Source organism: Macaca thibetana, chromosome 4 (assembly GCF_024542745.1).
Source record: "Macaca thibetana thibetana isolate TM-01 chromosome 4, ASM2454274v1, whole genome shotgun sequence".
Taxonomy (NCBI): domain Eukaryota; kingdom Metazoa; phylum Chordata; class Mammalia; order Primates; family Cercopithecidae; genus Macaca; species Macaca thibetana.
Window position 1 is genome coordinate 80,369,011 of NC_065581.1, and position 16,086 is coordinate 80,385,096.

Sequence of the window (16,086 nt, forward strand, 5' to 3'; positions counted from 1 at the left end):
CATTCACCTTTTCTATGCTTTAATAAATCTTTTGCATAGGTAAACACATTTAGTCAGAGCTATAAGACAACATAGAAACAGACAAGAAATACATAAACATTCTGATTCTTCTCCAAATAACTATTTTGAGGAAACTCTTGACTATAAGTTACCTTTAGAAATACCTTAACCTCTTCTGCTCATACCTAAAACAATATGTGTAACCTTCAACTTTCAATAAAATCATTTTATAGTATAATTTATCTTGAACATCTTATACTCCTTAAAGCATTACTTCAAAAACAAAATTCTTCAAATAATTCTACAAATAAATAGCAAATGTCATTGCACCTTAGTTTTATAACTTAAAATTTTTTCCATTACTTCAAACATTAGTTTCTGAAGTGAATTAATACAGTCTGGGCATATAACTACTCTTTCTCATAGAATGGTATTGGTCATCAAGATATTTTAATCTTATGTAAGGACAATTTCTGATACTGGGAACTTAATTATAATACTTTCTCCAAATTCAGGGAAAAGTGAGATGATTATAACACAGTTAGTTCTTAGTTACCTGAGTTAATTAAGAGGCCATTCTGGCAGGTAACTCCAGTAGGAACCTAAATTGTCTGACTCCTGAGATCTTTAAGAGGTCAGTTCCTCAGGCAGCCCTTTCTCAAGGATCTTAACTATATACTCTCCTTTCAGACCTTCTCACTGTTCAGGCTGTGCTGAACTGAAGGTGCCAACCTCTGGACAGGGGCCACAGTCCACAAAGTCCCTGTAGCAACAGTATGGTGCTTGATCAAGGGGAAAAAAAGGTGCTTTCAGGTGGGATTTCTGACTCAGGATCAAGGTAATAAGAGCTTTACTCTATGAGATGTAACAATGACAAAAGAATATTAAAATCTAAGGCTGTACAAGGCATTGTAAACAGCAGTGATCTTTCTCTTTCTTAGAAGTGTTAAAATCCGGTTGCACAAAAGAACATATATGATCTAGGACTGGAATAAAAATACCTGAGAAGTTATCTTTCTCTAGGCAACAAAGTAGTGTTATTTCTGCTTAGCAAAAGTTCGCCTATGCCTAGATTCATTTCTACCTTTTTTTTTTTTTTTTGAAAAGTAGATTTTAACAAAATGGTCAACAAAATAATTATGGGTTTTAATGTTGGTTATATCAATTTATTACTAATTTTGGTCTTCCCATTAGCTTCTTGTATAAAAACGATGAGTATCTCAGTAGTAGGTACAATAGCTTTTAAAGAGAACGTAGGCAGAATAATTCAGATAGAAACCATAAATAACCAGAAGGCAAAGTGAAGCAAAATTGTCTCATGTGATGTTTATCCCAATTTATATTGTTATTCTTCTATCAATTTTTAGACTGTTAAAATAAAATCTTAACCTAAGCATTTTATGAGTCATTATAAAAGATTCCAACCTTTAAAAATTATGAAAGGTTTAAAGACCTCATTAATAGAGTTAGAAATGTTTGCTATTATCCTACTGATCAACTTTGGTCTGTATTTTCTGGACCTCTTCAGGCCAAGAATAACAATCAGGTAGAATCTGGTCATAATCAGTACTATACATCTGGGAGCGGACAAATGCTTCTTTGTTTTGAGGTTCGGGATAAACTGTGGCTGTCTTTTCTTGGTATGCGTCTTTCACAATCTAGATATAAGAAAAGAATATTAATTATTTTAATAAATAGAGATAATGGTGAGCCCATGTGAGTGGAAGTTTTTATCCATTTCAAAAACACTATGTCTTATGTTTGCAAAAACATTAAGTGCTTTATAATAAAAGCACATATAAGCAATGAAGATGTAAGATGAAAATGCAATTATAAATCATATAGTGAGATAGAAAAATGACACCAGCAACTAAAGAAAGTGTGAATAGGTGAGACTAATTCAAATACTATCACATCTGGATTTCTCAGAGAAGCCAGTGTTCAAAGTATTGTCATGACCTAACTGACAATTAACTTGAAATAAACATCTAAATAGTCCTGCTAAACTTGAACCTTTAATTTTCAAGAATGCTTATTCTGACCACAGCCTCCTACAAAATCTCTTCCTGTACCCCAGGGTCTCGTGATCCTGCTCAGCTAATCATCTGGACACCACAGTCAGGATCAGCACTCTTTGCCAGTGTCACAGAATCTCTTGTCATCATGTCCTGTGTTTCATGCATAATTCTAGTCCCTTGTTTGGGGACCCCTCAGAGCTGGCTTTCTCCTTTTGTGGCTGTGCATCCTAGAACCATACAGTAAACTTTTTGTGGTGCTATATTTTTTTTCTAGTCTGCACATTATACTTTTTTCTCTCTTTTCTTAAAACTTCCTCTCGTGGTTCCCAAAAAGCAATTCTAAACCTTCCCACGTCTTCAAGTTTCCATTTGACTCTCATCACTCACTGGAGAATCACATCATCACATCACATCGCAGGAGAAAATGTCAACTACTCAGAGAAAATGACCTTAATTTCCCTTTTGACCAACTCAAACTATCTCCTCAGTACCTTCATACATCTTCTCTTTCCCTACTTTCTTAAATGGATTCTCCTCATCAAAATTAATCGCTTCATATATAACTATTTAATTCACGCCAGTTTTTGTTTGTTTGTTTTTGAGATAGAGTCTTACTCTGTCACCCAGGTTGGAGTGCAGTGGCATGATCTCAACTCACTGCAACCTCCTTCTCCCGGGTTCAAGCGATTCTCCGGCTGGGCGCAGTGGCTCATGCCTGTAATCCCAGCACTTTGGGAGGCCGAGGTAGGTGGATCACCTGAGGTCAGAAGTTCAAGACCAGCCTGACCAACATGGAGAAACCCCATCTCTACTAAAAATACAAAATTAGTCAGGCATGGTGGTGCACGCCTGTAACTCCAGCTACTCGGGAGACTGAGGCAGGAGAATAACTTGAACCCAGGAGGCAGAGTTTGCCGTGAGCCAAGATCACACCATTGTACTCTAGCCTGGGCAACAAGAGTGAAACTCCATCTCAAAAACAAAACAAACCAAAACCAAAACAAAAACCAAGCAATTCTCCTGCCTCAGCCTCCCAAGTAGTTGGGATAACAGGCTCCCACCACTACACCCGGCTAATTTTTGTACTTTTTTAGAAGAGAAGGAGTTTTGCCATGTTGGCCAGGCTGGTCTCAAAGTCCTGACCTGAGGTGATCCACCTGCCTTGGCCTCCCGAAGTGCTGGGATTACAGTTATGAGCCACCATGCCCAGTTTAATTCACACCAGTTCTTAAAATAATATTTATATGACTGACTTATTTTGATAAGTCTGATTTCAAAAAATATTAGAATGATTAAGTATCTCATCTCAATGTAAAACTATGCATTTATGAACAATTAAGGTTATGAATACTGTGCTGTATTATGAAATGTCTATGAAAAAGCAGGAAACAATATGTATACTTACTTTATAATTATAATAATGTTAGAAAATAAACAAATGAAAGACACAAAACACAGGAAAAACTAATGCTTATATTAGAAAAATAGGATATTGATTATTTTCCTTTTCTCTATTTGTTTTCCAAAGTGCCTATAATGTGGTATTATTACTTTTTAAACAGACTTGTTGAGATATAATTCACTCAAAATTCAAGCATTTTAAGTGTACAACTAAATTATTTTTGTACATTTACTGAGCTGTGCAACCATATCACCACATTCAGTTTTAGAATATTTTCATCACCCCAAAAAGATCCCTTGGGCCTGTTTAAGATGGCTATGTTAATTTTATAATAAAACACATTGTTTCATTACTGACATAGACTATGTGGAAATTCATCTCCTCTTTCTGCTCCCAGATATACAATAGAAATAACCCCGTCTCTCAGTGAAATCTTCACTTTCTCTGTCCTGTCAATGCCAAACTCTCTGACAGAGTGGCTTGTCTTTTATTGCTTTCCTAATTCTCTGACTTCCGAACCTCTTCTACATCTTGAAATTTCTTTTGTAAAAGTCTCTGATAACTTGTTAAGTACCAAATAAAAGTCTGCATCAGTTTTTCTCTCCAGGATTTGGCTGTGTTGGTCACAATTTCCACTCCCATTCTGAAGTTGTCTCTTTCCTAATTCTTGACATGCTCAGTTTGGAGTCTCTTCTTAAAATCCTGACCACTTCTCTTCTGAACTGGCATCTTTCTTCTGTCTTCTAGACAGAATAATAAACTATATTCTATCCTCATTTTTCTTTCCTTTCCATACTTGCTTTCTTGGCAACTCCATCCATTCCTAGACATTCACCAGTTACCACATGCAGAAGATGCCCACGTCTTTTATCTAGCCTCTCTTTAAGTTTCAGTCATTTCTATCTACTTGATAAAATGGTACATTTGAATGTGCCATTGATACCTCAAACTTGCAGTCCACTTACATATCTTCCTCTCTGAAGTTGGTTGGTTCTTTGTTCTAATTTCCCAGTTTCTGTGTATGCACTCTGTATTCTTCCATTACTCTAGGTGTGATATCTGAATCTTTTGGCACTCCCTTGCTGTCCCTTGCTAACTAAAATCATAAGCTAAAATCATAAGCTAACTCCTTTGCATTTAAATCTCTAAAATGAACTTAAAATGATGATATGCTATTCAGTATATTAATAATTTAAACTACTTAAAAACTAGCAGATACATATTAGTAGAATATATGAACATACTTTTTCATAAATAGATAACCAAGCACATTATTATGTAAAGGTTTTTGGAGAATTACTTCTTTTTCTAAGACTCTACCTTCAGTCAACAAGATAAATAATGATATGTGACTCTTAAATGGTGTTGTTCAGATAACTTGCTAATAGCTTAAGCTAGTGATTTTCAATTGTGAGCAATCTGGCCCCCAAGGGGATGCCTGGCAATGTCTGGAAACAGCTTTGGTTGATACAACTGAGCAGATGCTACTGACATCTAGTGGGCAGAGGCCAGGAATGCTGCTAAAGACTGTACAATGCCCAGGACAGCCCCACGACACTTACTGACCCAAAATGTCCACAACACTGAGGTAGAGAAACACCAATTTAATCATATAACTACTGTCATGGCTAAATTGTGTTCCCCCCACCCCAAATTCATTGTTGAAGCCCTAACCACTAGTACCTCAGAATGTGAGTGTATTTAGAAATAGGACCTTTAAGGAGACTATTAAGTTAAAATGAGACCATTAGAATGGTCTATAATCTAGTTTGACAGGTGTCCTTATGAGAAGGGGAAATTTGGACACACAAGGGTGTACACACACAGAGAAAAGGCCACACGGGGACACAGAAAGAGGGCAGCCATCTGCCGGCCAAGGAGGGAGGCCTCAGAGGAAACCAAACCTGCGGACATCTTTTTCTTAGACTTCCAGCTCCCAGAATTATGAGAAAACAGTTTTCTGTTGTTTAAGCCTCACAGTCTGTGGCTTAAATACTTAAAAATAGTTACTACATAACAGTGGTATGTAGTTTCCCAGCCCAAGAAAACTAATACAATTACACTGTAAAAAAAAAAAGTTCACTTATCTTCCAGTTTAGTTACAGAAAATTTCTCTGTCTTTGGGTTCTTCTTGGCAAACTCCTTCAGCAGCTCATCTGCCACCCCAACGGCTTTCAAGTTCTTTGCCCTCTTTATTTTGCCTTACACCCAGTATTATCAGTTGTGATCTGTCATTTATGATGCCATATATCATAGTGATATGGATATGGATGGTGGTTCAAGGTCTAAATGTTACTCTACCATATCTGTAATATTTTGGTAATTATGACTAATGTGATATAGAAAAGAATAACTTTAAAAAGGTGAAGTGGGAGAAATCTGGCTGACAGAAACCCCTAATGAATTATTTAAATTTTAGAAGAAAAAACAATGGTAGAGAGGGAAATGAATTATTCAGCTCAATATTTCCATTCTTCTCTGAGGAGCAAATGTAGCTCCTAAGTTCTACAGTGTCAGTGTGCCTCATTTCTCTGACTTCTGACATAGTGAGGTGATACAGATATACATTTCAAGGAAGCAGATTTTTAATGTTTAAAAATGCATATTTAGCAAGAGAAGGAAGGAAAAATAATGAAGCTTGAACAAGGGTGGTTTTACCTTTTCTGCAATTTTCAGAGAAACATCTCTAATGGTATTCAAAGGAGGATAAAGCCGACCCTCTTCCAAGTGTTTATCTGACACTTGCTGAGCTATAACCTTATGAAAAAAAAGAAAGAAAGAAAGTGTTGATACTTCACACGATACAATGTGGCAGGTATGCAAATAACTAAGTAAATGGTTACATATAATGGTCCATACAAAAACCAGTTACATTAATATGATTATCTAATTTCGTCCCCACTTCTATCAACAAAGAAACTAAGCCCAGAGAGGTGTGAGATCACACAATTGGTGAAAAAGATGGGAATAGAATCTAGGTTTCCTTTTAGTCCACTTCCTTTTCTATTGTACCATGAAATGCTAGATACTTTCCAACTGATACATTAGGGGAACAAGGGAAAAGAAAAGAAAGAAAGAGGCAGATGATAGAGTAATGAAAATGGATTCTTAAAAGCAGAGGAGGACAGCTATCCGAGGTTGAGCATACCATTACTCCCAACTCTGAGTCATATTCTTGTGCAGGAGGTAGAGCAAAAGGCTGAGAAAGCTAGTTCAGAGTCTCACTACAAGTAGGATTTTAATTTTACACAGACTCTGGATTATCTAAATCACCTAATTAGCCTCAATATTTGCTGTCCCCAAACCATTCCCTAGTTCCAAATCAAACAGTGATAAATTTTGTATTGAAACCTGAGGCATAGAGGGAGACTCAGTAACCCTGATGTTCTCTCCAGTTCTAAGACTTTGATTAAATTTCTAGATGGGGGCAAATCTAAAACAGTTTATACCTGGGCCTTTGTTCCATGAAAATGTGGTTGCAGAGAGGGAGTATGAAACCTTCCTCTTTTGTAACATTTTAAATAATCAAATATTTATTTTTCAGTATATCTTAATATCTTTTAGATTTTTAAATCATGAAATTATTTCCAAAATATTATTTTTTGCCATCAGCAAATATATATGAACTGAACAAGCATAACACTACAGAGAAGCTTAAAAAAAAAGTGTTATTGTCCTTGAGAGATGTATAATTTAGTGAAACAGAGTATGGGAAGAAAAAGAGAACGCTGAAAGAGAAGACGGCTTAGGCTAAAGGTGAAATATGGGTGCTAAGAAATCCCGAGGAAGAGCAGTTCTGGAAGGCCTCATAGTGCACAGTGGCTTGAAAGGCAAACCTACAAGAAAGCCTGGAGTTAGACAAACAGAAAGCAGGTAGGCATTCCAGCCAAAAAAAAAAAAAAAAAAAACCCCAGAGACCAAAGGCAGAGATGTGTGTGAGCTGGACTCAGCACACCCAAGTGTGCTGACCTGGGGGAACAGAGGGTCTGGGTACAGAAATAAGGACTGGTGCATTATCAAAGCCAAAAAAGGAGTTTGGAGTTAAATCCTGTCGGTGACTAAGGACTTCTGACCAGGGACAATTAGGCAGAGGTAAGATGGGGGAAGGGAGAGGGAGGTAAAGTTACTAGTATAACTATTTGTTTGATTAGTATTGCTCTATATATTATACAAAATATTATAACATATAATTGTAGGGTGTTGACCACAATTTTATAATAAACTCATCATTTAACTCATTAATTTCTTGCCTTTTTAATAGGATGTTTGCCCTAGAAGTGGTGAGGGTCCCAAATTTTAGGACAAAGAGACATTAACTATTCCACACTATCAGGAAGTCACCAAATAAGTGGGGCTTGCCATCTAGCTCAGAAGTGGAATCAGCCGTGCCAACCCCACAACCACAGCCATCCCCTTCCAGAAGACTGAGCTGGTGAGAGGCAGGGAAATTTGCTGGAACCATGGTTTGGCCTACTGGGTAATGTAGTGGCTTTTTCCTCCCCTCTTCTTGGTGCATGCTACTCCTTCTTAAAGGCTGATGGTGTCCTCAAGGAAAGACTTGGGGGCATTGTGTTCCCCTACTCAGCTTGAGCAGTTATAGATATGTGTACTTAAGCAGAGAAGAGAATGGGAAAGGGAGAGCCAGACAGACAGGGTGGCTGTAAGCTGTCTGCATTCCCATCAGTGGATCTGGTATGGGTACATGAGTTTCCAAGGTCAAGTGGCCACAGCAGAGGTGGCCCCTGCATCCCTGGAGACCTAAAGAAGTATAAGGAAGCTAAGCTGAAGCCAGACATCCTACATCAGAGGGCCAGATTTGGACCTTGCAAGAGAGGATTAGAGGAGTTAATAATTGAGTTAATAAAAGAGATGTTTGCCCTTTTCCATGCTCTTCCTTCTTGTCTCCAACACATTTAAGAAGTAGGCCTGAACAAAAAGAGGGAGGAGGTTTCTCAGCGTCGAGCCAAACATTTACCCACAAATTGCTCAAAGTGCTAGCATCAGAGAGAGAGTGAAAGAACAGATGGGTTTTCTCTACCTGCTACTGCAGGCCTCTCCTACTGCAAGGAGAGCACAGGACATTTGAATTGGATATAACATTTTGAACTGCACAGATGTTTAATTATTGTTCACTGATATATTCCCAGCACTCAGAATAATACCTAGCATATGTTAGGTATTTAATTAAAAGAATATTAAAAGAATGAGTGAACTGAAAGTTATGGGCTCTTACCAAAATGTCACTAAGATAAACAAGAGGGAGAGCTGGTGGAGAATGATTTAAAACAATGACTGGGGCAAAATAAAACCATTTTATATTAATTGCTCCACTGAATTGAAACTTTTAAAAATTTTTGTTAATTCTTGTTCTGCAAAGGAGATGTGGCAGATTTAAATAACAATTTCTTAGATGTTAAGCAACAACTTTTCTGGGTGTCAGGTAGTGTTATTTAATTGGATAGAAAAAAATGAATAGCACAATGTTACAAAGATGTCAGAGCATGGTGGTTGAAGGCTCAGGCTCTGGTGTGAGGTAGACTTATGTTTGAATTCTAATTTCATCAATTACTATCTGTTTGCATTTGGGCAAATTAATTAACCTTTTTAGGCCTAGGTTTTATCATCAGTAATATAGGACTAATAATAGTTCCTAATTCATAAGGATTAAATGAAATAAATGCCAGCAAACAATTTACCACAGTGTCTGTCAGAAAAGTATTCAATGAAACCTAGCTATTTTGTTTTACGTATGTATGTATGTATGTGGAACAGGCTCTCACTCAGATTGCCTAGGCTGGAATGCAGTGGCATGGTTTTGGCTCACTGCAACCCTCCGTCTCCCTGGGCTTGGGTGATTCTCCGCCTCAGACTCCTGAGTAGCTGAGACTACAGGGGTGTGCCATCATGCCCAGCTAATTTTATTTTTTATTTATTTATTTTTTTTTGTGTGTGTATTTTTTAGCAGAGACAGGGTTTCACCATGTTGGCCAGGCTGGTCTCAAACTCCTGAGCTCAAGCGATCCACCTGCCTCGGCCTTCCAAAGTGCTGGGATTACAGGCGTGAGCCACCATGCCTGGCCAGTTATTTTGTTTCAAAACAGAACTAATAGGCAGCCCACATAGCCAAATGGAAGCAAAATAACTTTTGGTGTCAGATCTGGTTCTACAGTGTATAGATTGTTAGCTATTTGATTTGGGGGCAAGTTCTATAACGAATCAACTTCAAGTTGTTTCAACTATTTATACGACATAATATGTGTATTCCACCCATAACCACCTGCACACTGCTGGCATTCAATGTCATTGTTTCTTCTCTAGGATGCCACACAAATGTTATTCTAAAGAGACTGAAGACAGGCACAGGATAGCCAAGTAAAGAAGAATCATTCTGAATCCTTACTCTCCATGTGTGACTGTCAAACAAAGAAGGAGCCAAAGAATTGTGGAAGAAAATCAAGTAGCAAACAGGTGACCATGGGGAGATGCACTAAATGTAAGGAATTGATTCTAGGGGGAAAAGGAGGGGGCATACAAGAGTCCTAGCCTGGCTCTCATTAATTAAATCATTTATTAAAAAACTTTGCTGCCTTTGATGTTCTTTGGTTGTCTCTCTCTAATGACATTGTGGCTAATTTAAAATAATCTCTCTCTATTTTGTTTTGACAACTGCCAACTGTTATGGCAGTTGGATTTCCAATTATCTTAAGCAAGGAAAAGGTTCCTCTAGATACTATTGTCCATGATGATTATCTAAAGGGTCCTCTGAGAAGATATCAGAAAGGAGGGGAGCAGGGCAGATGAGAAGACACCAGCCCATGATTCAGGAGGAGTGGTGTGAAGATAGGAGGCTGAGATTTGTCTCCCAGGTATGAACAGGAGGTGAGGAGTCTATTCCCAGGATACACTATAGACCACACAGGGAGAGGAGGGCTGATCACTAGAGGTCCAGAAGACTGTCTACAGTGCCAGGAAAGCCAAAAACCTCTTCATGATATAAAAATGTCCAGAAATATTCTTTGAGATTGGTACTAACCCATGACATTCCCAGTTCCATAAGAGATCCAACTAGTATTTTGACAATAATTCTAACAGTTATTGAATTTGTGGTTGCAAAACAAAAAATTCAGATATATCTCCTACATATTACTCTTGTTAACTACAAAATATAATCTAGACAAGAAGTACTTTTCTTCTTTTTGGGGCCATCTGGTAGTGAATGTCTGTGGTATTGTATTTATTCTTCTTGCTAAGATACATGAGTAGTTCTATTTAATCCTATTCAGAAAGTATTTACTAATTTTCTGCTTTGTGCCTAGCATTGTGCTAGATGTTACTGAAGTTTTAAAAGAAGTATATGGAAGGCTCTCTGTCTTCAAAAAAGACAATCTACAGGCCGGGCACGGTAGCTCATGCCTGTAATCCCAGCACTGTGGGAGGCCAAGATGGGCAGATCACAAGGTCAAGAGATCGAGACCAGTCTGGCCAACATGGTGAAACCCCGTCTCTACTAAAAATACAAACATTAGCTGGGTGTGGTGGCATGTGCCTTTAGTCCCAGATACTTGGGAGGCTGAGGCAGGAGAATTGCTTGAACCAGGGAGTTGGAGGTTGCAGTGGGCCAAGATCACACCACTGCACTCCAGCCTGGTGACAGAGCAAGACTCCATCTCAAAAGAAAAAAAAAAAAAGATAATCTACAATTTAGTTATAAAGGCAACACCTAATCTTTTACAATAGGAAGCTCTCACGAGTGTATCATAACCAGAAATAAAATTAAATGTCAAAGTGTGTAATAAAGACAGCCATGACTAAGGAGAAAGATCAAAATGAGCTAGACTTGTCACAAAAAGATCCCAGGATGTGGTGGGATTTAAGCAGCACCATAAAGGACAAGCTTAGCTCATTGGACAATAATTCTCAGGTCTTTCCAGGCAGGATAAGAGATAAAGCAGTTACACAGGCATACATATGCATGGTGTGTTTGAAGGCTATGGGATGAGGGAGAATGAAAAGAATGTCAAGCTTCTAAGCTTTGCTGCCTGCTTGGAAAGGGGGTATCACTAATAAAAATGTGAATGCTGGGAGTGAGGAAAGATAAGTAGGGCTTTCATAATGTTGTGTTTAAGGACACAGTAGGGCGTGTCTGTGGAATTACCCAACAGGCAACTGGAGATATGGAAAAAGATGACAATAGAGATACACAGGTTTGGCCACTACTAGAATGAAGATAATAGAAATAAATGAATGAATGAGATCTTCGAAAGCATAAGAAAAAGAGAAGAAAAAACTGGTAACAAAAAATGCATGCTAGAAAAAAACCTCTTAAGAGGGAGATGAAAAGGAGACAAAGAAAATAATGAGTGGGGACATAATTGAGATGATATAAAAACAGAACATTGTGTTGAAGCCTAAGAGAAAACCATAGAAAGGCCAAAAGATACAGCCAGAGAGATCACTAGCTATGATAAGAATTAGTGATGTGGTATGTTGACAACACCACATTTTTTTTTTTCCTTCAAACTGTTTTTGGGTAGTGATTATTACTTTTCTTGGCGAGTAAATTGAAAATATTTTTCATGGAATTTGTCACTAGAGGGTGCTAGAGTTATTTAGGAAAGAAAACACTGACTACTACAAGTAACCAAAACTCTGATGTGGCTATTCTAAAAGACAATGATTACATTTTCCTTAATGCAAAAACTTTTACAGGCTCTCTTAGTAATTAGACATCCATTTATGTTTAACAAGATTTTCTGAGTTAAAGAAAACCTGAGACATCAGCTGGAACGCTTTTTAATACAGTGAAGAAAACGACAGGAGAACATTGTTGCTTCCAAGCATCTGTTCTCATAGAATGACGCCAGGCGCTAGCCACCAATATTATGTTCCTTTAGATCACATCAGTAACATAAGAATCTTTGTCTACATTCTTGGGGTTCCTCTTCACAATGGAAAAAATATTTGCAGGATAAAAATATTTGAATATCAATCAAGTTCTTTGGATCAGTTCAGCTGCAAAGGTTTAATCGTAAGAGAAAAAATTCACTCAAGTTTCTCATCCACAAATGGTAACCTGTTCAAATCTGAAAATATATCAACCTGATGAACATTCTGATTACCAAAAGCTCATGATTACAAATATATGCCCAATCACTGTATCATCCTGCTGAGGCTTGGGATGGGGAGGGAAGCTGATAGGAACATACAGCTCATGATATCTCTTGTGCCAGGAAGTATCAAAGTCCTTTGTCTCTGACCTAAAAGTTTCATGTCTTCTGTCAATATCTATGAAATTGTGGCTAACTTGTTAGCTTGCAAGTAGAGTAAAATCTCAGATCTTTCACAGTTCGTGACAGTACAAGATTCCCCAGTGGGCCTGCTTTGTGATGTTCTGAGAATCTTTCCTCAAGGCCCAGATACAGCTCACTTCTCCTATTCTTTTAATGATTTTATAAACAACTAATTTCCTATTTTGATTTAACTTCTGCTTAAATACTAGGGTGGTTTCTGTTTCCTGTACTGAACCCTGAGTGATAAACATGTTCACTATACCATATCAGACTTCCACTTTAAACCTTCAAAATGCCATTCATTATTAAGCACTGTATATTTCTCAACAGGGAAATATTTACCACTTAATCATCATTTGGAAACAATTCTTTTTTCTGCTTTTTTTAGGTAACAGTCTAGCTCTGTAGCCCAGGATGCAGTGCAGTAGCGTGATCTCAGCTCACTGCAACCTCTGCCTCCTGGGTTCAAGCAGTTCCCCTGCCTCAGCCTCTTGAGTCGGGGGATCACAGGCATGCACCACCACGCCCAGCTAATGTTTGTATTTTTAGTAGAGATGAAGTTTCACCATGTTGGCCAAGCTGGCCTAGAACTCCTGGGCTCAAGTAATCCACCTGCCTCAGCCTCCCAGAGTGCTGGGATTATGGGCATGAGCCACCACATCCAGCCCTGGAAACATTTTTAATTGTCTCATCACTGTCACAGAACTTGATCTGATGTGTGAAGACACAAAAATGTTCCTCTTAAGAAATCAAAAACACAATTTTTCTAATGTCTACTGAAGAAGAACCTTTCGTTTGTGAGTCAGTATGAACATGCTACCCACCCCTTATTATCCACTGGGAAAGATTTCCTCTTCTTCAGGCTTTACTTCTTTCAGAGAGTAAGCTGAGATGCTAGATAAATAAAACATTAGACAACCTAGGCTGAGCACACTTGGTATTTTAAACCCTTGGTAAACTTAGAGGATTTTACAATACCTCAGCAGTAGTGAGGAAAATCTTATCTGTGATGTGCCTCAATCCACACGCCACAACACCAAGAGCAACTCCAGGGAACACATAGGAATTGTTGCCTTGGCCAGGATATAGGGTCTGTCCATTTGGAAGAGTGACTGGATCAAAAGGACTGCCACTGGCAAAAATTGCACGTCCCTACAACAAAGACACATACAACTCACTTTTAAAAGAAGCAGAATATTTTAAAACAAATGTATCATAACAGAACTATCCCATAGCCTAAATTAGAACTACTTAGAAAGAAGTCTAGTTTTTTATTAACTTGCTAATAAGTCTGGACAAGCTTTTGTGATGTTGTACAACCAGTTCTGGAATGGGTGATTATTACTATTCTCTGTCTTACTCTTTACATCCAGGAGGAGCATGCAAAGTACAGTATGCCCTAAGACTATCACTCTATTCTCTGCAGTGGTTCAACCCATAGGCTCATCAACCATTTTTATATAGGCTTCCAATGATAGACATCTGAAGATAAAAAATGATGGGCTAATATTTAAGTATTGAAAATGATGATATTTTAGGTTGGGGTTTAGGAATCAACACATTTCCAAAATAAAAACTGGGAAAATCATACATATTTCTATATTGTAAAGAGTTGTGTGGGCTGGGCACAGTGGCTCATGCCTGTAATCCCAGCACTTTGGGAGGCCGACAGGGACAGATCACTTGAAGTCAGGAGTTTGAGACCAGCCTGGCCAACATGGTGAAACTCCATCTCTACCAAAAACACAAAAAGTAGCTGGGGAGTGGTGGTGGGTGCCTGTAAGCCCAGCTCCTCGAGAGGCTGAGGCAGGAGAATCGCTTGAACTCAGGAGGCAGAGGTTGCAGTGAACTCACACCACTGCACTCCAGCCTGGGCAACAAAGCAAGACTCCAGCTCAAAAAATAAAATAAAATAAAGAGTTATGTGGAGAATCACATAGGAAACAAACTCATTGGCAGGAGTAAAATTGGCAAGGAAGAGGAAGATTAAGTTATCAGTATTTTTCAACAATTGTCTTCATTTTGCCTAGTATTAATATTTTGTCATAATTGTTTTGAAGAATCTCATTTATTGCTTGCTTTAAAAAGGCATTAACTTGGACGGGCGTGGTGGCTCATGCCTGTAATCCCAGCACTTTGGGAGGCCAAGGAGGGCAGATCACTTGAAGTCAGGAGTTGGAGACCAGCCTGGCCAACATGAAGAAACCCCATTTCTACTAAAAATACAAAAATTAGTGGGATGTGATGGTGAGCGCCTGTAATCCCAGCTACTCAGGAGGGTGAGACAGGAGAATCGCTTGAACCTGGGAGGCAGAGGCTGCAGTGAGCCGAGATCATGCCATTGCACTCCAGCCTGGGTGACAGAGTGAGACTCCATCTCAAAAAAAAAAAAAAAAAAAAAAAAAGTCATTAACTAAGGGCCTGTTAGGTGCCGCATTTCATATTGCTAATGAAAACAATATTTGTCTGTGATGGTGAGAGTGGATATCTAGTTGAGAGTATTTAGGCTTCAAAGTAGGAATCGGAAACCCTCAAAAAATAAAGCGTCACAGTCTAAGAAATCTATTTGAAAAGTCTAAAGCATCAAATCCCCAAGGCATAGTTTAAATGATGACACAATGGGTTTTAACTTTCATATCTCTTGGATCTAGAGTCTAAATAATGATATTAATATTAAACTGTTTTTAGCAAATGTCATAATATACCTTTTAGTTGTTCTTAAAGTTGTATAACATAAAAATTCAACCTTCTTTGAGATATAAAAAGATGAAAATAGATGAAGGCAGAAAAACAGAAATTCTCATCTAGCTGTTTATAAGACACTTATGTTTTGCACAGAATTCGGTTTTGTTTTCAGACAAATCTGATACCTTAAGCTCTTTAGCAGATAGAACATTTTGTTATAAACAACTTTCTAATGTAGCTAAATTATTACTTCATATATAAAGGTTTCAGAAAATTATATTTGAGAAAGAGGCCTGTAACATTATATATCTCCCCCTCCTCCTTCACTCCCACTCTTCCTGCCTTTCTATAATCACCATATTTTAAGGAGAAATGTCATTAAATAAATGATAGTACTGTAGCTAGCTAAATATTCTCATATATATGTTATTAACATAGTGAAGGAAATCTCCCCATACCATTTTCGGACTGTATTTTTATGGTTCAATAGTCTTTTTGTATATTGTAATTTAACCTTTCCTATCTTCACCTGTGCCTGCAGTAGCAGAAACTCACATCCAGCAACAGGCAGACCTTTCCTTTTTCTCTAATCCTTTAGCCAAACCAGTGTCTAAATTTTCATCCTCAAAATAATTTTCAACGGTTTATGTAGAAAAACATAGACTATTAGGCAAGATGATAAGAAAGACTT

The 16,086-nt window shown here is 37.9% G+C and overlaps 1 protein-coding gene across 1 annotated transcript in view; it reads right to left on the reverse strand.

Moving 5' to 3' along the window:
* Positions 1 to 1,102: 1,102 nt before the first annotated feature.
* Positions 1,103 to 16,086, reverse strand: part of ME1 (malic enzyme 1) — a 224,001-nt gene continuing 209,017 nt past the window's right edge. Inside the window, exons 12-14 of the mRNA XM_050788178.1 lie at positions 13,689 to 13,862; positions 6,079 to 6,177; positions 1,103 to 1,658 (exon numbers count right to left, since the gene is read on the reverse strand). Coding sequence (XP_050644135.1) covers positions 1,488 to 1,658; positions 6,079 to 6,177; positions 13,689 to 13,862 — 444 coding nt within the window. The 3' untranslated portion in view covers positions 1,103 to 1,487. The remainder of the gene's footprint in view (positions 1,659 to 6,078; positions 6,178 to 13,688; positions 13,863 to 16,086) is intronic.